The sequence below is a fragment of the Centruroides vittatus genome, unplaced genomic scaffold (assembly GCF_030686945.1).
Source record: "Centruroides vittatus isolate TY-2023 unplaced genomic scaffold, ASM3068694v2 contig_474, whole genome shotgun sequence".
Taxonomy (NCBI): Eukaryota; Metazoa; Arthropoda; class Arachnida; order Scorpiones; family Buthidae; genus Centruroides; species Centruroides vittatus.
In genome coordinates this window covers 3,518,462-3,546,196 of record NW_027122266.1, presented here as the reverse complement: position 1 = coordinate 3,546,196, position 27,735 = coordinate 3,518,462, and the positions used below count along the sequence as shown (strand labels likewise).

General features: G+C 29.9%; 2 protein-coding genes across 2 annotated transcripts in view; both read left to right on the top strand.

Annotated features, from left to right (window-relative positions):
• Positions 1–297: 297 nt before the first annotated feature.
• LOC136977716 (uncharacterized) lies at positions 298–5,259 on the top strand. The gene is made up of 3 exons (XM_067273265.1): positions 298–322; positions 3,069–3,118; positions 4,570–5,259. The coding sequence occupies exons 2-3, from the start codon at positions 3,070–3,072 to the stop codon at positions 5,157–5,159; spliced, it is 639 nt and encodes a 212-aa protein (XP_067129366.1). The 5' UTR covers positions 298–322; position 3,069; the 3' UTR covers positions 5,160–5,259.
• A 3,211-nt stretch (positions 5,260–8,470) lies between these two features.
• The window catches only part of LOC136977812 (fibroblast growth factor receptor 2-like), a 57,054-nt gene continuing 37,789 nt past the window's right edge, over positions 8,471–27,735 (top strand). Inside the window, exon 1 of the mRNA XM_067273389.1 lies at positions 8,471–8,835. The gene's annotated coding sequence lies outside the window, so the exon portion shown is untranslated. The remainder of the gene's footprint in view (positions 8,836–27,735) is intronic.

Sequence of the window (27,735 nt, the reverse complement as noted above, 5' to 3'; positions counted from 1 at the left end):
ATTAGTTACTTTATCTAAAACACGCATTTCTTTATGTGTTGTAATGTGAAGATCCTGTATGTATAAATAATAACAATTAGTCATGATAATTGTATTTTTAAATTTGCAAAATGTTTCTTAAATTCCAGTCCAAACCGTTGTGCTGCACAACTGAATTTTATTTGCGATGATATGACGTTACTGTTATATATTTTTTATCTCTTTCTGTTTTTATACGTTTCACAAGCAAATTATTTTACTTGAATGAAGTATGTTTTTCGCAATAAGCACCACAATGCTACTATACTACAGATTGTTACACAAAAATTGGCAATAAATTTACGTAAGGAAAATTTGCTCATAAAATGAAATCATTTTAAACAATAAAAGATTTAAGCAACTACAATAAATATAACTATAATCTTTTTAAAATGTTAATTATATTATTTTTTCTTTTAAACTTTATTACATCTAAATATTTTATTAGAATGTTGTTACAAATTGTTGTTTTCTCAATATTGTATACAGTATTTGTTAACATATTGTATTTAATTAAATGTAATAGAAATAGCAAAACTTCATACAATACAACACAATAAAGAAATACTGTACTGTTAAATTTACACCATAATCATAATTAAGTTCATACAAAAAAATATTTTAATACAAAATTTATTTAAATTATATTTAAGCAAAAACTACAAATTGTATACAGTAGAGTTTTGATTTACACAGTCATGTTTTAAGCGATTTTAAAATAATGCAATTTTATAAAATAAATCATTAAAATAAATAAATCTTATTATTTATTAAAATTGAAACATCTCTCTAAGTTTAAGCAAAATAAAATTTATGTATATATATTTTTATTTTTTAAACAAATAACTTTTAGATAAACTTTTTAAGAAAATGACTTTTATTTTACAGTAATAATATATTTAAATATTCTTTGAAAATTTATTAATAAAAGTTTTAATTTTTAAATTTATCTTTGCGAAATAAATCGCAAAATTACACATTGATATTTGTTTGCCATGTTCACGGAATTTCTTTTAACAAATTCTAATATATTGCTATGAGATAATTGAATTTCATCTGCGCAAACCAATATTTATGCACTCTTTAAGAAAAATAGATGAATAAATCATGATTGTGCTGTATTCTTAAAAAGTAACTTACATTCTGCCGAAATATAGGAAATCGTCCTTAATTCGAACTCGGATAGTACGAAATCCCGTTAGTTCGTAACTGTATTATTTATCCCGCTGTCGCGATTATTTCGTCCCTTCAAATTTCGAACTAAAGAAGATTTCCTGTATGTCAGCCTTGTAATGTAGCCTTCAATAAATATATAAAATGTAGTTTAAAATTTTAATAATAAAAAATAGCACAATTGTATATTATAAATAACTAGTAGACAAGCCCAACGTTGCCCGGGCAAAAAATAACAACAAACATTAAGATTATTAGATTATTTTGTACTTCTAATTCTTCTATTATATTATATTATAGCATTTGATTTATATAACTAAAAACGTTATCTTAAGTCAGGGTTTATCACATATAGTTTTTTCAAATGTTGCATTTCGAGAAGACTTTTATGGGAAACTGGTCCCTATTTAGGTGTTACTAACGTGAAGAAATCTCGGAAAACTCTACGTAACCAACTGGTTGGCCATGCCCGAACCCACGACCGACTATCAGTGTTCCATAGTTTTATCCACTCGGCTACTAGAGGGCACTTATTATTCTAAGAAAGTAACATTTAAAAATAAAAAACCGAGTTGTTAGATGTGGAAAATTAAATTCATATACTCGTATATTCACTATAGACTTTTTCCAGGGTAACACTTTCGATTCCACGCAAGCGAGTGCTATCGTCGCAGTAATGATATAGAGTGTCTAATTCGCGTTATATCATTATATTAATTAAGTGAATATAATATATATATTTTTAAATTATATCGATTTTAAGAATTAATTTCAGTTTATTGTTTTATTAAATCTTTTGTCAATAGATGGCGCTACGTGTACAGTACAACTAGAAAATCGAATGTAAATAAATATTAATTTATTTATAAAAATCCAATTGATATTTTGAGATGATATTTATGATATTAAGTAAGTTTGAAGTATGTTAACATAGTGCCGAGCTTCGTAGCAATTGGCCTAGTTGTATACATAGCGAACAAACAAACAAATATCTTCATTCATTTATATACAATCGAGCCCGCGTAAGTCATCACCCGGATAACTCGACACCATCGGTTAAGTAGTCAATTTTCTGTGGTCTCGGCCGACTTACATAGGCATTAATGTTAAAAAACGCCGGTTTATTCGACACCGTTTAACTCGTCACCTCTGGATAAGTCGACATACCTTTGCTGTCCCACACTCTGATAAGTCGTCACCCCTCCTGAAAAAATTAATTCACTCTGCACGTTTGGTGAGAACTCATTTTTTTCAGGAGTGGGAGTCGATTTATTTATTAATATATAATTAATATATTTAATAATACAATAATATATTAATATTATTAATATATATATATATATATATTTATACATATTAATAAAAATGCTTTAACCTTTTATGTATTTTTATGTATAAAATAATAACAGATAAACGAAAAGAAAATACACAATTTATATCAACGTCACACCAGAATCCAATTTTGCATTTTCTCATGCTAGAGGCATTAAGAATCCTTAGATGTTAATTGCCAACAATTGACAATTGCGAAGATGATGTTTTCAAAGTGTTCACGATCGTTGAAAAAGAAAGTCGAGACAGTTAAGTGCTCAAAACAAACAACACTAAACGAATTTTTCAGTTTTTCATCTACAGAGTAATTGTAAATGGAGGACACAATGTATTGTAAGCCTATACTACTGTATAACGCACTACTGTATTTTATTAATTGTAGTTTTGTGGTTTTTTTTCAACTTCGCTTTAGTCGTCACATCGGATAACTCGACACATTTCCACTTCCCCTTGGGATGTCAACTTATGCGGACTCGACTGTATATATATATTATAAGAAGATATGATTATAAATTAAATTCAAATAAATGCTTTTATTTTTTTAGAATGAATTCAAGTATCTTCGTCTTTTTACTTATTGGATGTGTTGTGGCAGGTAAGTTCCTCAACTCTATTAAATTCATTAACTTCACATTAGTAGTGAAACCAGGTCCCCTAAGCAAAATATAGTAAAGGGCCGTAGCTCTTAATGCTTGCTTAAGCCCGATGGCCGAGCAGGCAAGGTGGCAGCGTACAGCTTTGGAGGACTCGAGATCGAATCCGAAGGAGTCGAAAAATCCCCACGAATTTTTTGGAATGGTTCCTGTTCCTCACCGCCTGTATCGCCTCATTGTGAGCCTTTGAACCTATAATCGCTCTTGCTAAAAGAGGCCCTCTTAGGTGCCCACAGGGCGAAGAGTTAAAAAAAAATTCTAAGTTTGCTTGCGATCTTATCGCAAAAAAGCAAAAGAACGAAAATTTAAATAGGAAAAATATTTAAAATCGTTGAAATTTAGGAATATCGAATACTTTCGTACCCAAATTACGCTTACGCCATTCCGAATACTTTTACGCAGTAAGTACGCCTACTTGACATTAATAGTTAGATCGTATAGCGATATAGCGTATAAATGAAAATATATTATCGTATAAATAAAGCCTTTTAGCTTTTCCAACCGCCATAGTTCGAATGATATCGTCCCACACGATCTTTATGAAGACGTTGCTAAACGGCCTTCCTGTTTTATTTTTACCGTTCTGCTTTCCGCGGTGGCAAAAATTGAAAATTTTCAACTTAATTAGCATCACTTAGGATAGAATAAACATTAAAATTCGAGTCAGCGAAATTGAAAGAAACATAAATCGGTGTCAGAAGACCATGAAAAACTTCAACTTGAGAAAATTTGAGTTAAGAAATTCAAGTTGGACACGTTAAATCCTTATGCTAGTCCATTAAAACCTACCAAGTGCTTCGTTTTCTTTGTGTTAAAAAAATATTCGAGTTACAAACGTTTGAGTTAGAGAGCATTTTCTGCATATATATTTGGCGTTAAATAGTGACATTTTTATGTGATTATTATAAGTCTCTTTGTATTGCTTTAATAAACTGACTTAATTATACACTAATTTAATGATAAAGTTTAATTTTAACGGAGTATAAAATAACCTTACTTTATTAAGTTCGTGACTATGTTCAATGACGGATACAAGAGGGAGTTTATAAGGATTTAAGCCCTCCTCGTTGACAATAAAGTAAAATTTATTTGTTCAATCTTTAAAACGTTGCTTTTAAAAAAACATTTATGATAGCAAATATAGTTTATCGGACAATCCGCAATATAATCGTCTTGCACATGTTTAAAGAGACATTAATTATTCAGATACATTTAATTTTTGAGTTAGTACAGACTTTGGATACACTTCTGGATCCGCCATTGACTAAACTAAGATAGCATTTATAATTTTAAACTATAAAGTCATATTGTTTTTAGCTGGTTAATAGATGATTTACTTCTAATTAGATGTTATTGTATCTATATCTAATATTAACATTATTTATCTAAACAGATATAACAGAAGAAGATGGAAATGCGTATGTTGACAAAATGCTGAGATCCTTAAAAGATTATTCTGATTTAATATCAATGCCTATGCAAGACCGTGATATTCACCTACTTAAATTACCTTTTTCTAAAGAAATTGCCATTGAAATTCGTCTAAGAAATGGCGAATTAAAAGGTTTATACAATATTAAAAGAATAAACGATGTGGTCGTGGATGGTAATTCTGATTCTGGTACAATCAAAGCGAATTTAGATTTAGAAGCAGTTCATATAAATTATAATACTACTTTTAAAATGTTTAAAAAAGAAACGAACTTTAATTTATCCGCTATTATGGATAATGGAAATGTTATTTTGGATCTTCGAGTAAACAAAGAGAACAATATAGTATCGATTAACGAATTTATTTTGGAAAAATTATCAGGTTTAAAAGTACATATCAATGTTATCGGAAACATATTTCAATGGATCGATAATGCTGTTAAATCGGCTCTTTTAAACTCACTCACGAGTGATCTTACAGTCATTGCTACCGAAAAATTAAGATATGCTTTTGAATGTGAAATTAGTAAACGACCATTTGAAAAAGCATAAAACAATTTTATAAATAATGCAATAATGTTTACATATAAATTTCAACTAGTAAAATGTTGTATAACAATAAAAACATATCCAAGTAATAAAATAAATGTTTTAAAATAAACTACTGTATTCTTGTCTTTCTCTGTTAGAAAGCAACGATGAGAAATATTTTCATAACAGATTTAAACATTAAAATTAGTGAGATTTTCTATATAATTTTTCAGTGTGGACATATAAGTCATATAAAATTTAACTGATAGATTACGTTCAATGTAACTACGAGTGCATTTATTTTTACGATCCGAGGGTAATCAAAGGTACCGAGCGCCTCAACACGTGTAGGTAAAAATGGAAGTGCTACCCTGTGTTTGGTTTTAAGCTTGAATTTCGTTTCCAGCATGATCCGACTTGCTCGGAGCTTTCGATTTAAGAAAATATTTGCCTCCTTTCGAATTCGAAAGGTTTTGCTACAGGTCCAGGTTGAAATTATATTGTATAATTTATTAAAATATTTGATTAATTTTTTACTGTTTTATAAATTAAATAAGCGAATTTTCTGAATTTATCTGCCCCAAAGAAAACATCGTGTACGTATTCTACACCAAGGAATCAAAATATTATAGTTGTTCTTGTACGGAAATGGAGAAAAGTGATGGGCCTACTGCTCGAAACGAACGATTTAATTTTCTTTTTATAGTCAAAAAAACCCAGCGACGAGTTCCGCAACTCTCTCGGCTGTTGCGAGATTTTATTTAGAAAATAACTTTTGTGTTTTTAACTACGATATAGTAAATTGAATCGTGTGTGACGCCATCTGTTATGTGATTTTGTTATAAAAACAATTTCTGATCTTATTGATATTTTATGAAGTCCAGGAAATTTCTGAAGATATAAATTCAATAAATATATACTTTTGTACGTGGATCAATAAATAATGGCTTTTTATTTTTTTTCAAAGTCACGTATATTTATGGTTGTGGATTAATTTAATAAAACATTTTATTTTTAATTTTAATTATTCAGCAATTATATATATTCTGTAACTGTTAATTAGAAAAAATAACTGACTAAAAGGTCAAAGAAGCAATAGCATATTTGCATAGTAAGTCGTATGCTGTTTTATTTTGTCAATGTGCTGTACTGTCCGAGAATTTGTACAAAGTTTATCAGGGAATGTCATGGAATTTCAAACAAAAATTTGAGTAGGAACCCTGTATATAGAGTATCTAGATATCAGAGTAGCGACATACGAGTCATCGCCGCCATGTTCTGTCGACTGTCATCACGTTGGTCTATGGGTTTACATTAAGAAATGACGATTTTTTTAGTTTAATTAATAAGGCATTTTTAATAAAGCATGCTGTATTAAACTAAAAAAATCGTCATTTCTTAATGTAAACCCATAGACCAACGTGATGACAGTCGACAGAACATGGCGGCGATGACTCGTATGTCGCTACTCTAATATCTAGGTACTCTACCTGTATATAGTTAATCCTGCCCCTTTAATTATCTTAATGTTAATGAATACAGCAAGAATTAATAATTTATTTATTTAAAGTAATAAATTTTAAGTAAAAAACTAATTTTTTTAATAAAATTTTAACGAATTTCGGAAAAAGCATATTTTTCATCAGATATTTAATTAATGTTTAATAAACTTGAAGTCTTTGCAGACATATAATTTGAAATTTTATATGAAAATAGAAATACAGTAGGACCTGCTTAAGGTAATCAGCCTTGGAACCAAGATAAATGGTATGATTAACTTATTAGGTAGTTCTGTGGGTTAAATTTAACATCGAACTATTTGCCAAACTCATTTTTTCACAAAACTGCCGAAATCTTGACTATCAATAGTGCTGAGCAAGTAGAGCATCTTAAGACAACGGAAAAGATCCCTCGTACAAGTTTTTAGTGTTTTGACTTTAATTTTAAATGAATTACAAAAAATTATTCTATGCTTTTGAGCAAGAGAATGTGTGTGAATAAATTACATCATACTAATTTAAATGTTTAATCTATAGAGTTAGTGAAACTAAACATTTCTATTAAAAACGAGTTTCAGGAATTAATAATTATTCAGTCCAATATTAGGACATTTATCGAAATTTGAGAAAACTTGTACTGTGTCTCTTGTTTCAATACTTCATAGTTTTTTTTAACAAATATCAACTTTATCAAAGCAAGTTTTTGTAATAATCAACGTATTGACACTAAGAGTCTTTTCCATGCCCATCGTGGGTTTGGTAAACCCAACAATGGACGGCCGGGTGGTGAGAGACGGGGCGCAACATATTTCGACCAGGGCCGGATTTACATAAGGGCATTTGGGGCCGGTGCCCAGGGCCCCCACAAAACTACGTTTAAACATAATTTTCTATTACCGCAACAGCCTAGTGTGGCCTAATCATAAGGGCCACAGGCAGAGAACACCAAATACGGGAAAAACCTATGAAACATCGGAAAATTTCGAGAAAAATTTTACATAGGTATTTTTCAATTAAATTAAAATAATTACTTTAACACAATAAAATACATGTATGTTTACAATAACCTTATTTTTAAATTAAATTTACAACTTCCTGGTTGAAATATAGTTGAAAGTATAGTATTTTGTGTAAATATTCTAAGTCATCAAATTTGCCTACTCTTAAAGGGGAGCTGTATTTGTGCCCACGGGCCTCTGATTGTTAAATCCGGTCCTGACCCCTACGGACCACCCCCGGAAAAATTCCTGGAGATTTTTCGACCCGCCAGGTTCGATCCCGGGTCTTCCAGAGCGGTAGGCTGCCACCTTTACTGCTCGGCATCCGGCCTTCGATAACCGGATAGTGAGGGACGGGATTCGGCATATTTGGGACAGACACCTAGAATACCCGAAATATTCCTGGAGTTATTCGACCACCTGAATTCGATCCCGGATCCTCCAGAGTGGTAGGTCATAACTGCCTCGTCCATCTGATCTTTTACGATACTGATGCTTTTGCGTGTTTTTTTTTTTTTTTTGTGTGTCGTTTTGAGATTTTTGCTTCATCGTTTGACAGAAGTACTGTAAACCGCTTTGTATAGAAAATAACATATTAAAACGTTTAATGTTTTGCAAACAGCAAGACGCAACAAATGATAACCGGATTCTCTTTAATAGTATCAGGACAAGCTTCCATACAAACATATTTGAAATTTTTCGGTTAACTCAAGAATTTTTTTTTATTTTATTAATTTTAATATTAAAATTTCCGATAGCCTAAATATATTTTTTATTATAAATATTTATTTTTAAAATTTTACGAAAGATAATTAAGATAGTTAGTGAGGTGCAGCAATTGTGGCACTTCGATCGTGACCTTAACAAAGTGCTCATGGAACGTGCTATAGGTCTGCCCCTCCTCACTAAAAAAGAATCGCCATTGCGGTTGTTATTCGTCTTGTTTTCAAAATAAATGTAACACGAATTTCTATTCGTTTAGTTAATCATCTGTTAATTACGGTTTTCTACTGAAGCATCACTTCATTCGTGTGTAATGATTATTTGGAAATGTGACAATCTCTAGAACTGTATTTTCTAAGAAAAGTTTAAAAGTCAAAATTCGGGTAAGAAGATTATCGTATTTTCTTTCATTTGTTTCTCAAGATTCTTAAGTGAAGTCGTATTCATGCCGCGTATTGAATAATCGCATTTATTTTGGTAAGTATTACGTAGATTGTATGGAATTTTAACTTTAATATTAAATATTTGGTCAATTTTAATGATTCAATATTTGTTCAGAAATTTTCTAAAACGTGACTCACATTGGATTCTTCATCTTGTTAGTAATTTTTGTATTGGAACTGTTAAAACGCTTAATTTTTTTACTCTCATAAAAGATATAAATCATTTAAAAGAAGTTTAGTCGAATTTCCAAATAAGTAAAAGAGTATAAATTATTTAAAAACATATGGAGTAACAATTAAAAAAGTTTCTCCGAATGTTTGTTTTACTCGTGTTTTAATCAATATACAGTATTGTATATAATAATGGGTAACCTAATAATGGATGATTTATGTGATTTTTATAGGTTTTTACTCATAAAATTATTCTTAGTTCTGTTATGACACTCGAAGATTTCTTAATATTTCATTACCTTTCTTTTCATTTATTGGAAAACTATGCAATAGCTTTAGTAATGCTTTGAAAAATAAATATAATTTTTTTTTATTACATTGATTATGTTAACTTATTCTTTGTGGGTTAATAATAAAATAAAGTTTAAACATTTATTGTTAAATAGTTTACTATTTTCTTATCAAATTAATAATAATGCTTTTAACTCTAACATGAAATGAATTAAAAGGCTGAGGTATTTGATTCTAAACATATTATTTTTTAGATTATATATACACATTAAGCATGTGAGAAGATTTTGAAATTTTACAAGAATAAATGATACTTTTTCGAATCTCAATTTGAACAATATCAAATGTAATTATTTCTATTAACTGAAATATATGGAAAAATTTATATTTAAATTATTACACTTTACACATATACTATATGAAATAAATGTAATAATTTATATGCAATCTTCAAGTGCAATATTAATTAAACTAATAAAATAAATTAAATGTTACATTTTCATAGAATACTTTTTCCAACATATTCTATAAAATGTAACATTATAAATCTTGGATTATTTTTCTGATCACTACATGTTGCTCTTCTGTTATAAACAATCTCAATTCATCTATTTTTTTATCAGCCTACAATCCACTCAAAAATTTTTCGGTTAGTGTTACCTATGGTTCCAAGATGGCGGCTCGTCTGATTCCAGCAAATAGAGGAAGGGAAACAGTGGGGATGCACGTTCTAACCTAACCTAACCTATTCTAATAAATTACCATAATTATTACCAACAAAATTATTAGAATAGGTTAGGTTAGAATGTGTGTCCCCACTGTTTCCCTTCCTCTATTTGCTGGAATCAGACGAGCCGCCATCTTGGAACCATAGGTAACATTAATCAATTTTTTTTTTTTAATTTTTTTTTTTTTTTTTTTTTTTTTTTTAATAATTTAATTTTGCTATTCCAAAAATATATTATTACAATAACTCTTAAATATACTCCTTAGATCATGATCATTCCTTGATAAATATTTTCAAAGAATTCTAAGATTATCTAAACAAGAAATAATTAATTTAATTAATTACCTAATATTTATCATCATTTTTATTTACTTGCATATTACATTTTTTATTGAAAAGAAATTAATTTATAAACAAGTTAAAATTTTGTATTAAAGTAGTTTATTGGAAACTTTGGAATTATTACATGTTTTCTATATAAAATTGTTTAATTCATATTTAGATATGGATGAGTCCTGCTAATGGATAATTTCACAATATTTAAAATAACAAAAAATAAGATCAATTAAAGCCAAATGATTGTAGAATTGTATTTGGCTATTTTACTACTACTATTAATTAAATGCTAAATAATTTTACATACAAAGTATGTAACACTAGATACTGTGATTTCATCATATTTTTAAATATAATTTAACTCTTATAATTTGTTTAATTACAAAGCAATTAGTGTTGTACTGTAATAAACTGTACTATATGTATTTTTATTTTGATCAAAGATAAATTTGAATAAATAATAATACAGGGTGCACCAGAAACATCTGATGGTTTTTAAATTTTGATTCACAAGATATGGTAGTTATTTTCAAAAAACAATCATGATACACATACTTTTTTATTTTAATGGAAAATGAATATGCAAAACAACAAATAAGTTTTAAATGATTAAAATAGAGAACAGTAAAAAAAATTCTGTTTTTACCTTACAAGAAAGAAATTTAGTACAATTATTTTATAATCAGCCTTCAATTTATACTTATTTGTTAAATTAGAGCTGTTTTTATTAGCAAACAATTGGTCAATAAACCATAGGGTATATGTAAAATCAAGAAACCTAAATCAGATATTTGGCTTCATGTTGAATTCAAACTAACATCTTATAGCATTTGTTTCTGTAATATCTGTGTTCTGTTAGAAGACAGAATAAATATTTTTTTTGTACCGTAACTTAATATGTGATATGTAATCAAAATAATTTATACACTGTTGTTATCAATTTAATAATTTTTTTAAACTTCTTCAGTTGACCTTACAATTATTTATGTTATTTGTTTTAAAATATGATAAATGTGTAGAAATTATTTCATATTAAAATATTTTAATTCTTGTTTGTTTTAATGATTATTGTGTAATCTGAAATCAGTAGCAAATATTTGCATGGAATTCAAAAATTTATAATCAAAGTTTGCTATACACTTTGTAACTAATCTGTTAAATATTCCTTTTGATTATCTAGTAATCAAAACTCAGAACCATGTTTTGTTTTTAAATTACTATACATTTTGAAGATGTTTGTTTCTTATTTTCTGTTCTTTATTATTGTAGTAAAAGATAGATTATGACATTTCTGCTGAAAATAGTTCTCTTTTTAATATGTATGGCCAAGATGTGAAAGAAGCACTTTATATCAATTACTTTTCAATTGATGGTATCTTCACTATTCTATAGATAATACTGACAAATACCAAAATCAGATATTTATAAAGAATTTTTGGAAGTAATAAAATGTGAATTCTGATTTAAATTCAATATCCTATTGTATTTTACAATATATAAGATGCACTCCCATTCAGCATAGAATATTTAAGAAAAAGTATTTAATGTCTTTAAGACATTTCATGCATTTGACACTTTGTTCCAAACATTTTCTACTGTATTCTGGTTAAAAAAGTAAAATTAGAATATACTAAATGAATTTGAATTTTGCTTTAATAAAAAACAATTGTCCATCTTCAGAAATATTCTCTTCTGATATGCTGAAAAATATCAAATTTAATGTAATCTGAGATATTGTTTCTTTGAAAGAAAGCAGATCTCAAGATCCCAAGTAATCTAGTTTTAATTTTTCAGCATGTTTATTACTTATTGTTGTTTAGGCCTAACAGATGATGGAGACAAAGCAATTTTGTTTTCTGTTTGGGTAGTTCAGTTTTTCTGGGGAAGGTCAGCATAGCATGCCACCTTGCACCAGGATGGCCAGTTATCCTATCTGAGGCAGACCTGAATGCAAGTTACTGACCCTGCTCCGGATTGGACTGTCATTGGGCCAACCAACTCTCTTAAAAACAAAGGGATGAGGACCCCGGACAATTTTGGATCTCTTAACCAAGTTTTAAAACTCAGTTCTATAGTTCCCTTGGAAGGTGTTATGTGAATGATTATGTCTGGACTCGGACAACAGACATCTGATCATTGAGACTGGCAACCAGAAGTGGCAGATTTTATGGCTTGTCTGTCAGTGACCTAAGTCCTCAAGTAAAGAAACCTGTGCCTCAATAAAGACCATAAGGTGACTTCCCTACAAACCCAGGCATGGCATCAAAAAAGAGAAAAGAAAGATCATTTGGTCAAGAACAGATAGATCAATCAACTTTGTGAACTTTGTTTATATAACTATCAAAAAATATTTATAATTTCACCATATGAAGAAACTTTTTCAATAATCATATCTTTCAAAGATGAAAGATATGCTTATATTCACACCTTCCTCCTACCTTTCAGCAATTCACTGATTAAAAAGGAATGTTTTTGGCTACTTTCAATGGCTTGAATCAGGTTAAGCAGAATTCTATATCTAGCAGGATATAGAATTCAGCTTGACCTGATGCAAGTCATTGAAAGTAGCCAAAAACATTTGTTTTGTGCCTTTCCCTTAATTTTGTAATATTTATCTGTTTCATTCTTTTATTGTCACTTTATACTTTAATATAATAGTAAATAAAATGTTAGAAAATTTGTTTAATTATTTAATTAATTGTAATGTCTTAGATGATAAATTGTCATTTGTGTCCAATAAAATTTATTTTTTGTTTAGTTAATGTATATTGATAGTTGATTAACTATTCCAAGTGTGCTTGATACTTAAAAAAAAGTTTAAAAAAATAAAAAAATAAGATGGAGTAACTATGTAACATTTAACTATACAAAAGCAAAACAGAACTGAAAGTGAATTCAAAGAGAAAGTAGAGGGAGAGGTCATTGAAGTATCACTAAAGAGACTGAGAGATAGGCAAGCACTAAGAATTGATGTGATACAAGGAGATCTGCATAAATCAATGGGAGCAAAAGTCAAAAGTATTTTAAGGGGACATTTCAATAAAATTCTAGGAGGAGACAATACGTTTAACTGGGTAAGTTCTATTTTCATATCAACTATCTGCATGTAGCAAGTGCTAGCATTGTTCAGCCTTTTGAGGGGTTGGAGAATTGGTAAGGTTGAGTTGGGAGAGGGTGATAGAAACAATGGATTAGTAACTGAAATGTATATTTATTGACCTCATTATTTACAATAATGAAAAATATGAAACAAAAAAATTGCTCAGGCTAAAATTAATGTGTTTGTCCCATGGATTTAACATTAGATGTGGCAAAGTGGTAAAAGGTACAAACAATTTCACCTTTCTCAAATTTCTTCAGTGGCATCAGCCACAGAATAAAAACTTTAATTTGATACCTGTACTGTGTGTTTAACCCCGGCCATTTACTCAAACTAAGTTGGACAAACTGAAATTCTCTTTCAATATAGATATCAAAGTAACAGGGATGTGATAAACACAGAATATTAAGCTTAATAAGTCATATTTCCAAAGCTCTGATAAATATCATACATAGAAGAATAAAACAAAATATAAACATGGAGACATGCAATACACAATTTGGATTCAAAAGGAACAGTGGAAGTAGAGAACTAATAACACTTCTAGGACCAATAGGTGAAAAAATGATAGATAAAAGTTTTTATTCTTTTCAATGCTTTGTTGATTATAAAAAATCATTCAATGATGTCAACCACTAGGTGTTATTTAAAATATTAGGCAACATAAGAATAGATATATAGTTAATAAATATTTTTGGCCAAATTTATAAAACTCAAAAAACATTAGTCAGTACAGAGAAGAGGAATCTGAGTAGATTCCTTCAGGATTTCTCTTTTGTCATGTTCCTCCTCATGAGAATGAACTTGACAAAAAGAATAAGTCAGAAATATAGTCTATCACCATTAGCGTTTAACCTATACAGCAAGTGGATGATGAGAGAGGCACTTGAGGAGGTGGAAGATGGAGTAAAAATTAATGAATATCTAATTGACGAGACTATTTCTTGTCTAAAATTGCACTGCTCACAATGGCTGCACACCTTAGAGGTACATGTCAGGCATTGCAATTTGGCACAGAGTGTTTGGTGCCCAAATCATGTGCACATAAAATAAACCAGACTTGTAGGTAGTTGGGGATTGAGAACCGGGTCAAAAGAAAATACAAAATGCTGAGACTGTTTCTACAAACAGGCATGAGTGCAAGATTTATGCATGCGTTGCTTGCACTCTCTGAGACATAGTCTTGTCCCAAAAATTGCTTTGCCATTTTACTTGTTTATAAGATAAGATATAGTTTTATTGATTGACACCAAAGAAAGTCTGCAGAATATACTCAACAGAATGAATAAACTTTTACTAGAAAAATACTATATAAAAATAAGTAGTAAGAAAACAAATGTAATGAGGATTTCAAAGGAAAGAAATGCGAAGTTGATTTACAAATCACTCTGGGGTCCACAGAGTTGGAAAGAATGAAGACTTTTGAATGTTTCAGAAGCAAGATTATAGAAACTAATAAGTGCAGTGTTGAAATTAAGAATCAAATATGAAAAGCAAAATTGACTTTCAGATTTCTCACATATTAACAAATAGAAACCTAACAAATCTCAAAAACTAAAAATTCTTAAGACAGTGGTATTGAGTATTATGACCTATTGATGTGAGTATTGGTTTGTCACAAAGAAAATGGAAAACAGAAAAAACTCAGTAAAAATGTGTTGCATGAGAAAGATGGAGAGGATTAACTGGATAGAGGATCACAAATGAAGAAGTACTTAAAAGATTTAATGTAGGAAAATAATGATCTGCATTAATCAAAGAAAATTTGCATTTGCTGGACATTTGGCTAGGAGATATTCAATCCAATTAATGCAAATGGTGATAGAATAATGGAGGAAAAAGGGACAAGAGGAAGATCCAGAAAGAAATGAAGAGAACATCAAGGACTAAATGAAAACTGATCTGAGGAATGCTTACAACAGGGAATAATGGAGAAAAATGATTCATCAATCGTAACCCTCTAAGAAAAGAATGCCACAAAAGTAGAATACAATACAAGTGTTCTAGCAAAAAATATCATCATATGGATATATTTTATGAAAATTTTATATAAAAATGAGGTTTTCTTCCAAAATGCTGCTTCTATCAATATATTCTCTCTCTCAACTAGTATAGCTTTGTTTAAGTATCAATTTCCCTTGAAAAAATTTTCTTTTTTCAAAAAAATTAATTGATATAACTTCACAGTTAGTTTAACCATAGTTATTTCGTCTGTACCGCATTTCATCAGAGACAAAGACTATTTGGTTTTATTCACATTATTCTTTATTTCACTAGGGAAATTGATACTTAATCAATATATAAAACACCGCACCATTAACATCTAATACTTATAGTATAGCTTTATTTATTCATTTTATGTTATTTAATTGCCATTGGTTTATCCTAAGATATGGTGATACATAACAAAAGTATGTAGAAAACAAAATACAAAACATACAACTTTGATTATCACGATTACATTAAATTCACTTGAACAAAGTTCATAAAAGAAAAAACAATCATATATATTTAATTTATTTTGAAAAATTGCATAAAGCATTACAGATATTTAAGGACAGAGTTCTTCATTTTGTCTTTTTCTAATTTATCTTATGAGTTCTTGTCTTTTCTAATTATGATCAAATGAATAATCATTTGTTTGTATGTATTTATGAATGTATGGTTGTGCATCCATCATCCATAATCTAATTTCAACAAAATAAATAATCAAAAAATTAGTTCAAATGAAGAAAACTTCAGACATAAATGCCCAACTTCTCTCAGACAATCCGCACTATAAATAACAGTTAGCAAAGATGCCATGTTGATTAAGCAAAAACTTTATGAATCTTTTACATAACCAAAAATCTTAAAGTTATAAGAAACATTACCTATGGTTTCAAGAAATCTGTGATACAAAAAATATTGGGTTGTTCAGAAAGTAATTTCATTTTTTTACCACCAGAGAGATTAGTTGTATTTTTATCTGCCAATTTTATTCTAAATTGTATTGTCATTATATATTTTGACAGTTGAAATTTCAATGCTTATTTGTAAAAAATTTTGTTTGATTCTTTGCAATTGTTTTTCTTTCTTATTTTTTCTTGTCCCATCAAATATGGAAAATCGAAAGCAGCATTTTAGGCATATTTTGCTTTTTTATTACCGAAAAGGTAAGAATGCTGTTCAAGCAAGAAAAAAATTGTGCAACATGTGTTAACAGAACAACAATGCCAAAATTGGTTTGCAAAATTTCATTCTGGCTATTTTGATATTGAAGATGCACCATGTTCTGAAAGGCCAGTTGAAGCTGATGAATACAAAATAAAAGTATTGATTAAAGCAAACCATTGAATAACAACACTAGAAATTGCTAAGAGATTAAATTTGTTGAATTCAACCATTTATGGTCACTTGAAACGACTTGGTTTTGTTTCAAAGCCCGATATATGGGTTCCATGTGTTCTTAAAGAAAGAGATTGTTCTGTCACATTGACGACATCTGTGATTTACTTCTCAAATGTCAAGAAAATGATCCATTTTTGAAGTGAATCGTAACTGGCTATGAAAAATAGATTGTTTATAACAATGTTGAATGCAAGCAGTCACAGAGTAGAAGAGATGAGCCGGCTCAAAGCACTTTGAAAGCTGATATTCATTTAAAAAAAAAAAAAAAAGTGATGCTCTCTGTTTGGTGGGATTTTAAGGAAATTTTTTTTTCCACTTCTGCCAGACAATTCCACAACTGATTTGAAAGTGCACTGCTGTCAACTGGACAAATTGAGTGATACTATCAAACAGAAAAGGTGTAGTGTTTTACCATGATCATGCCAGACCTCACACAAGTTTGGTAACTTGTCAGAAACTATTACAGCTTAGATGGGATGTGCTAGCACACTCACCATATTTACCAGATCTGGCACCCTTAGATTATTACTTGTTCCAGTCTTTACAAAATTTTTTAAACAGTAAAACATTTACTTCAAATGAAGATGTCAAAAATCACTTGGATCAGTTTTTTGTAAGCAAAGATCAAAACTGTTATGAATGTCGAATCATGCTACTACCAGAAAGGTAGACACAGGTATTGGACCAAAATGGTCAATATACAATTCAATAAAATATTTATATATTATAAGAAAATTGTTTTTCTTTTTTCCATGAAAAAAACGAAATTACTTTCTGAACAACTCAATAGTTATAATGAAAAATTTTAATCTGAAAATATTCATATTTACTCATTATTTAAAATTATGTGTATCTTATGGGCACATAAATTACACAGTTCCAGACTAATTGCATAAAAATGGCAGATTGTTATACCTGACCTATATCATAAACATAAAACATTATGAGAAATTCTATAATTGTAAATAGTGATCAAAAAACATCATCATTCAGTACAGCTTTTATAAATATTAACAATCAAAAACATATGGATAAAAACAGAACAAAAATATCTACCAATTCAGCAAACCTGCAACTAAAACAAAAATTAATGAAATTTCATATGTAGCTATTTAAAACAATAAATAACATTAATAATAATTAAATCAAATTCAATAATTAGATATATTTTAATAACTACAAATAAGATGCTTTGTGGAAAATGGCATATCATGCAAAACTATAGAAAACAAGTTATTAACAAATTTGGATTTGTACATCATCAGTCTGTCTTTAGGAAATTTTCACGGTTCACAAACATTGAATTCTAGTTCCATGGTTTAAAATGTTTCATATTAAAGTGCTGATGAATTGAAACATAAATCCTTCTTTTTTCAAAAACTTCTTAATATAGGATAAGTCATTTTTCCACCAAGCCTCTCAAATATACTCACAAATTTTTTTTATTGTAAAGCAAAAGGAATAATTAATAAATATTTCCAGAAAAATTAATCTTTGATCATATTGATTTTTTAACATTTTGTAGTTCTTTGGGTGGATAACAATAAATTTAATAAAAATATAAGTAGATGTGTTGGTAAGTAAATATAACACTTACTTTGCTACAAGTGATAGCAATTATCAACTGATAAAAATATTAGATAAATACAGTCAATAAATAAACATCAAAATCACACACAAAAAGTGTACATTGAAAGATGCTCAGTAAACTGTTTCCTGTTTTTTATAGTGGTTTGGTGAATTCATTTGATATTCCTAATTTTGATATTTGAAAACTGGTAAGTTCATTATTCACTGGTCTTCAGATTACATGCTAGGACATGCATTTTTATTGTCAATGTTCAAAAAAATAAATTTAGTTGGCAGCAAGTTTAGTTTTGTATTTTATTATCACTCACTCTAGCTTCCAAAATCAAAGTTAGTGAATGGTAAACAATAATAATGCAGTCTTGCTGATTTACTTTATTTATAAATTTTATTTCATATGTTATAGTTTTCAAAATAAATAAATGCATTTTTTTAAATAGTAAATTTAAAATAATAAATATACTTTGTTTTTACTAATCCCTGATTGAAAAGATGGCAAGGACTCTGGCACAACTTTCCTGGCTCTCAAACAAGAAGGAAGTTTGAAAATTTTTAATTATACTACAATATAAAATTTGCTTATAATAACAATGAAAACTTAAAAGGAATAATTTTGTTGAATTATGAGAAACTTCTCTATTATTCAAAAAAGCTTATTTCATTTTATAAATGTAAAAACATAGAGCATTCACAAAGATAAAACCTTTTGTTGTTGCCTTTTCCTTTGTTCGTTGCACACCATTGAAAATTACAGAGACTGAATGGTGTGCAACGACGAAAGGAAAAGGCAACGACAAAGGTTTTACCTTTGTGAATGCTCTGTATTTTTACATTTATAAAATATTAAATAATGTTGGCCACGATTTTATTTTGCTATTTTTTTAAAAAAAGGATATTTCAGTTTACAGATGGATTATTACATATTTTAGGGAAAAACATAGCACTGTTCAAAGTTAAAATTGTGTGTTGCCATCTGTTATGAAGTTTTTATTTAAGAATATTTTTATATTATTAATTATTATAAAAGTCAAATCCTTATTTTTGATGGTAGGGTGTGTTTTTAAAATATTGTAATTGCCAATAATGGTTAAAATTTTCATCAAGTCTGAATCCAATCAAGATAATATGGCCTCTACTCTCTATCTCTCCTTTCCTTTGACTTATAATCTCCAAAACATAATAGCATTACTGTCCCAAATATAGAAATAATCCTGTCGAGTTTTAAAATTTGAGCCATGGGGTCCTGTGATATAAAGCAAAATACAGGCCAATACATTCATATACATACATACAGAGCTTTTTCCCCCCCCATTTCTTTTTTGATGCTTTTAGAATTAGAACCTTAAAAATGAGAAAGGCAAAAAAACAAATAATAAAAATTTGGTCAATTACAAATACTTTCTCTGTTGGAAAAATTTGGAATGATATAACACTGGGTTCTCCAATCTTCAGTTCTTGAAGCATAATTATCTGGCCTGCATAGCATGTTTTCACCAACATGTTTTATCATCAATGTTTAAACTAGTCCAAAGCATAAAAACTTTTGAGAAGTGAACTAGAATATATCTAGCTACAAATAATAAATATAAAACCTATTAAAAAAGGAGTTTCTTAAATTTTTAGAAATCTCTGCCGGAAGAGAAATTTAAGTTTTAAGAAGTTTTCATGGAAGATTTTTTTCTATTTTTACATATCTTTCTACATATCTTTGCAAACAACTGTTTTCACAAATGAAATATATAAAATCAAAATATCTCCAATTTTGGTGACATTCTTTTGAAAAGTTGCAAATTTTACATTTGTCTATTTTCATTCAGAAATAGAAAAGAAAAACTTAATCTTTGGCTGTTTTTTACATACCTGACCTTCAGATTTATCTTTTATAATTCACATAGATAGCCCTTCTCAGAAAAAGGTTGGAGACCCCTGATATAACATACGACAGACCAATAGAAAAAATAGAATTTGATCTACTGTGTGTTTTGGATTGAGAATCATTGATACATGTAGTGCTTTATCTATTAAAAATTTTGGTTAATGTGAGCCTAGGTATACAAGATGGCGGCGCTTCCGGTCACCATCTTGTTTGCACACGCAAATATGCTAACAAGATGGCGACCGTCGACAGTAACATAAACGCGCCTATATTTAATCTTTTTTAAAACTAAAACATTTTTAAAACGTAAATTTGCTACTTACTTTTTCCCCTGCTTTTGGTTACTTTTCCTACTCTTGGACCAGAAACGAAAAATAAAAAAGTCATCATACTACCTATAAATTCAATCGATGCATGGACGAAGTGAATTACGAGATTCTATACATCAGTGGTTCGAACAAAATTTGCATGTATTGTACATAAATTTTACTCCTCTTAAGAACTGCAGTCTTACGATTCACATCTCAACTTTTCATCTACGATAGGCAGCGTCTCCATAGAGGTTGGCACCTGCGATCCACTGCCACCTAGCCCTCCATGTGTCGTTCACGTTGTCTTTCGTGTCGGAAATCACTATTACATATACTTGGTTATGACAAATTTAACACGTTTAACACACATTTGCACACTTTTAAACACATTTACACACTATAAATGCAAATTTGAACCACATATAAACCCTTTACAAAATTTTTACCTCACTTACACAATGTTAACACACCTTTAATACACTTTTATGACATTTAACATGCATTAAACACATTAATGACACGTTTATCATGTTAATTACCATTGACAAACTTTCCTCCTCGATAACTTTAGACTTCGAGTAAATTGTACAAACTTTGAAAAAAACACAGACACTTTTAAAAAATTAACAACGTACAGTACATAATCCGTCTACATCGTAACCAAAATTCGAAATTCACATTATTCCTCATGTTTCCCGAACGGAATTTTTTGATGGATATTTGCATACGAAGGCATCATTACTATCAGCGCCATCTACATTTCTTTTCTAAAAACACTTGCCATTGAGGTTACCAGAAGCGCCGCCATTTTGTATACCTAGGCTCACATTAACCAAAATTTTAATTCTAGAACAATTATAAACTCAAATATTTGCTTTTTTCTTTTCCAGCTGTTATGTAGACATAACAAGGGAAAGTATTGGAATCATGTCAAATTCAACCCTCCAAGCTTTTGCAAATTACAATGTTTTGGGGATCTCAAAAGACTCATGAACCTAAAGTAAAAAAGGGGGGGTAAAAAATTGTGTTAGTGTCTATTTTGTTTAATATCTCCAGATGGGAGGAGATTAAGAAATGAAATTTAGCATGCTATGAATATGGTGATATGGAAAAGGAAAACCCAGGTATCCCTCATTGGTATGACTTTGTGGTGGGGGAGAAAGGTTGAGTGAAGGTGAAAGCAAAATTGATAGTGGGATAGGATAGTGGAAGATTTAGTGAGTTTATGTGAGCATGCAGCAAGTGTCCATTTATTGGTAAAACGACAGTTACAGGATGTTACATTGGGTGCAGATGTTTTTCCATTAAAAATATAAAGCTTATATACATTGCATGAAAGGTCGTTTTCATTACAAGGTTATTTCTAAGTAATTACCAGTAGTTAACATACATTAGTAGTATTATATCAAAGTAAGTTTCACTGAAGTTATGACACTTGACAGTTAGTACTGTACATAGTTCTTTATAACTACAGAAAAGACATGTAACATGAGAATTACAGTAATAATACAGTAACATGGTACATTAATACTTATAGCAAATTAACTACATGCTAAATGTATAGTACAATTTAGATAGAGTTAGATAGCCTAATAAATAGGATTTAACAATTTGGTTATATGTTGGTGCTGTGTGTTTGTAAGTGCTGATGAGGGGTCCTTGTACCTGAAATGCATCCTTACCTAAATTTGAAAGTGATTATTAAAGACTAACTTTTTTGTAAAAGATCTAGTCTTTTTTTCTGTCGGTCTTAATGTGATAAGCCTTCCAAATTAATAAATCTTATTTATTAGGCTATCTAACTCTATCTAAATTAAAGTTGTGGGCTAAAACTACACAATAATAATAAACAACGCTTTTAGTGTTGTTTATTATTATTGCATAGTACAAGATGAAGATGAAGCATACAAGTAGTCCATCAGTAGACTGCAGGATGGTAACTTTGATGCTGCTTAAATCTGTAATTACGTTTGATTACAATGGTATATAGCTATGATTATATGGATAGTATATGGCACCACATCCTGGAAATAACAACTGGCTGTAAGTCAGAGCCCACAGTCAGTTAAGCCGCACTGAGGAGCAGACAGTATATAGCAGATGAGCGTAAATGTACTGTTGCTATGCCATTCAATACCTACTTTGAGTGGAGAAAGTACTGTACATGGTAGTGATGAATCGTGCTGCCTCCAATGTACATTTCTTGTCTTTAAACTTTGGTGATAGTATTCGAGCCTTTGTTAGTATTATGCTGATTGTATACTTCAATTGGTTGGGTTGAACCTCCTGAGTTTATGGTAAAATTGTTCAGTTCTTTGTATGTACTGGGATTGTCCACAAAGTACCTATAGTCACAAGGCCAGTTGTGTTCTTTGTACAGTATATGTCCAAAGGTTGCTTCTTGCCTCGTCTTGGTTGGTGCAGTCAAAGAGAATGTGGAGGATGTCTTGAACAAAGTATTATCACATGGGCATGAGGTATCATTGTTTAGATGGAACCTTTGTAGATAGTCTTTCAAGGTTGCCATGTCTGGTGAGTAGTTGCATAAAATAAAAATTTGGAATGAAATGCTTCCACAGAAGACATTCCTTAATGTTAGGGATAAATTTATGTTACTCTACTAGTGACACTACTGTCCCATTTGCCTTGCCACTGGGTAAGGGTCAGCTCCCTGATACTTTGGAGAAGGAAATTCTGCAATACAAGGGGGTGAGGGAAGAGCTAGCAGCTGCCTTAGCAAGCATATCAGCCACATTGTTACCTTCCACCCCTTGAATGATTCTGGATCCATTTAAAGATGATGATATGCTTTTGGCTATTCTTTGCAAGTAGAACTTGGATCTAAAGTATATTTATACCCCTATTTTTGAGGTTCAGCAGGGAGAAGAGAGCTGTTAGATGGTGATGCTTTTATGTTTTGGAAACCAGTCCTCAAAAGTGTAATTCACAGCTTCCAGTATTGAAAAAACTTCAGCATGCTTCACAGAGCAATGCTTGCTCGCCCAATGATATTGATAACAGTAAAGGCTATAGCAACATCGTCACCGTGCTTGGAACCATCCAAGTAATACTGAAGTCACAGGCTGAGGGAGGAAAATCTTGTAGATTGCATAAAGTAAGATGATACTGCTTGTCGACGGTAGTGTTGAATTCCTTTCTAAGTTTTTTGTAATGAAATTGCATAACATGATGCCACATGCAGTTTTATTTATTATGATTAATAATATAAATGTTATTTTTAAAATAAAATCTCATAACAGCCAGGAAAGTTGCACAACTTGTTGCTAGATTTTTTTCATTTCTCAGATACTTTACTCATAAATTTCTGCAATTTTGGCATGTTAAAAAGATTCTCTCTTCCGAAAGATGTCACGAGTCTGTTGAAGGACTGTAGAAACTATGCCAGGAACTCTGCTGCAGAATGATAATGACCTGAGAGAAGCACAACAACCAACTGATAGTGGCAGAACAGTATACGAAACATCTACAGAGCTTATAAAACATCCAGAATTAACTGACAACTCTTTGTATATAGATAAATCGTGACTAGACAGCTTCTAACATCAATTACAACAGTTTCAACAACTAAAAATTATATAGATACAGTATACCTTATCAAATATTTAATAGCCAGTATTGAGCTATATTTGAGTACATATCAACAAAACCAAAACATCTATGCTGTTATATTCTAATTGAATCAGTCTTGTTATTGATTTACTTAGTTTCAATGAAAGAAAAAAAAAATACCTTCATTAAATTTTTGGTAGACAATACTAATTCAAGTCATTGGAATTTCTGGGCAAATAGGTCATTTGAAATCTTTGTGAATTAAGAGTAATTAACTTTTCATGCATTTAAACACTTAGTTTTATTCAGTTTAAGTCATCGTTCTGATTTCAATAAAATAATGTAAAATGTATTCAAACCAACTGAGGATTTGACAGAGATGGGTGAAAAAGGAATCATATTGATGCCAGTCTCAACTACTTTCCTAATTTTGAATAAAAAGCATAGAATAAGTGTTTTTTTAATATTATAAAACAGCAATTATAATTAAAAGCATAATAAGTGAAAAACAACTACACAAATAATAGCAGCAAGACAGTCTTTATTCTTCCCATATTGCATTTTCCCATCTAAAACAAATTTGAACTCTTCCACTACTGGGAAGAAGAATGAAACATTCCCCACTATTAAAAGCTAGCCTGAAAGGTAAAAACAATTTCATATCTAGGTGCATAGCAAGAAGAAAATTTCGGAGTTTAAGAGGATTTGAGACTGTAAGACAGTTTGAATAAATGGCCGAGGTTAAAAATACAATTCGAGTTTTATATTAAAGCTCTTATGTGTAAATGATGCTGTTGAAGAAAGATTTGAGAAAGGTGCATTGGTTCATGTGTGGTGGAGTAGTGATGACACAATGTTAAGACTACAGGAAGGCAAGTGAAAAACAATTTTAGGTATTTGAACAATTTATTGATTACCACTATTGTGAATTCCTGGTTTGTTTGCTAATTATGTTTTAATTAAGACATTTTGCATTATTTTTTCAAATAAATTAGTTTTGTCGATATTGACCATAGTTCCATCTACCAATTTTTAGCACCAGTTTCTGTTTTTATTTTGCTTTTACTTCATGTTGAGACCAAAATATGATTCTAACCGCCCAGTTCATTACTTGATACCAATTGATGGCTTTTTTGACAAATCTACCAAATAAAAGAAAAATAAAGATGAATATATTAATGTTGGTAGGTTACAAGATTTATAACAGCAATGAGATTGCCATGAGATGGATTGACTTTGGTTGTCCTTATGGATAATAAATTGCTACCCTGGAACCCAGGTGTAAAAATGAAAGAAGCCATTGAGAGAGAGAGAGGACTGGTGAGAAAAGCCTCATGGTACCAGAGATCAGATAGATGTGAAACACCTGCAAACAGCCTGGAAAACTTGCTGTACTGTGTATAATGTCAAATTTTAAGCAAGTTAACATTGCTTAAAATTGAAATTGATTGAACTATTGTGCTACTTAGTATATACATTAAAATGTTCTGACACTGCCAAAACTGAAACTAACACTGCAAAGAAGTGCTATAGAGACTCAATACTGACTGCCTAGAGTAAATATAACCAAATCAATACTGACAATAAGTACTTTATTCACATTTTCTGAAATGTTGCTTCAATTGATTTAATTTTTGATTTTACTTTTAAATCTAGTTTTAGTTTCAGGTTTGATGTAAAGGCAGAGTTTTAATTATTTTATTATTTTTAGTTTTAATTAACTGGCTACCTAGTAAAACTTAATTATAAAATAAAGGAATAAAAGTAACCTGGAATAAATGAATGAAACTAATCAAAATAACAAAAATTAGAGCTTTACAACTAAGATCTTAAGTAAAATAAATACATTATCTGGTTATAATTTTTTAAGTAATAATTGTCAGGAATATGTAAAATGTCATACAGGCAGTCCTCGACTTATGAACTTTCGAAGTTAAGAACAAAGCTGACAGATGGCGGGTTAACATGAGCATGAGTAGAGTACCTGGATATCAGAGTAGTGACACGAGTCATCGCCGCCATGTTCTGTCAATCGACTGTCATTGCGTGGTCTATAGGTTTACATTAAGAAATGACAATTTTTTTTTTAGTTTAATAAAGCATTTTTACGAATAAAATGCTTTATTAAACTAAAAAAATCGTAATCACGATGACAGCCGACAGAACATGGCGGCGATGACTTGCGTGTTGCTATTCTGATATCTAGGTACTCTAAGCGTGAGAGGTAGGTGAGAGGCTCTTAGTTGAGTTTGGACTGTAATGTGTCAATCGTGTGTAGTGTCATTTGTTTACTATTAAAGTGCAGTTGGTTATTTTTTATGTACAGTCAAGTTTATTTTTGAAGTTTTACATTAAAAACATTTACAGTACATACATATGTACATTTGTAGTTGTTTTAAATGAGTAATTTTAATAAATAATGTACATGTAATTGATTTGAATTTATACTTCCATTTAACAATCTTAATTCAACATTATTCAAGTAGCCTAAATATTACATAATTGTAAAAACAACGTTGTATTTGAGTTTTTGTGCCAAACGTCGTCTTTTTGAGTTACGAACTTTTCGACTTGCGAACGACTGCTAGGAACGGATTAAGTTCGTAAATAGAGGACTTACTGTATTAGTAAACAAGGATGAATAGAACTAATCAAATTTATTGTGTATACTTCAGGAAAATTATTTGTTTTTGGTTACTTTTAAGTTTTTTGTTTTATAATTAAATTTTATTTAGATTAATTTTAAATAGTATTTTAATATTTAAATGTGTGTGTGTTAATTTGAATTTTAACTCTTATTTAGTTCTATAGCATTTAACATTTCATTGTAGGAATTTCTATAAATGAAGCTGTAAAAATGAATTTGTATAAAAAAAACTATTTTTCAGCTAGTGAAATGTTTTATTATACTGTACGTAAAAATGATTTTACATATAATGAAACATTTCACTAGCTAAAAAGACAATAAATTTCAATTTTTACAATACAGTACCAAGAATTTTGTAACTTTATAAAAAATAGTTTTTAAAAAATTCTTTCAGCTTTTCATTTCCTCTTTTATTATTGTCTTCTGTATGCTTTGATATATCAGTTGTAAAGAAATGTAAATTTTAATGAAGAATTTTTAAGATTTGCAAAATAGATTTTGCAGTTCTTCACTATTTGATATCACCTCTGCTAAATTCATTTGTTTTTTATTTAAGCTTATAAAAAAAAGTCGTTTTTTTTAAATAAGGTATGTCCCTAGTGTTTTGTATGTACCTTTACAATTTTGTATGTACCTTTACAAAATTGCTGACCTGGATGGCAGGTCAGGTTTGTTCGAACAGAAGTTCCTGACGCATGCGCAATGTCATTTTACAATGCGAAGAATAACGTGCATGCTGGTTCTAAATCAGTTACAGTTAGGGACTAGGGGTTGCGTAGGAGTAACGTATGTAACCTAAATTAAGAAAGATAGAACAGATAATTTAGCCCCACAGAAGATGTGTACGGACGTACAAGCAAAAAAAAAAATAATAATAAAATAAAAGGAAAAAAAATGTCGAGAGGCAGGTTGTGAGTCACATGTCCCC

Bases quoted from the DNA above. Each gene is read 5' to 3' on its own strand.
- LOC136977716 (XM_067273265.1), top strand. From the start codon at position 3,070: ATGAATTCAAGTATCTTCGTCTTTTTACTTATTGGATGTGTTGTGGCA. The intron at 3,119-4,569 runs GTAAGTTCCTCA...TTATCTAAACAG, and splicing joins TATTGGATGTGTTGTGGCAG to ATATAACAGAAGAAGATGGA.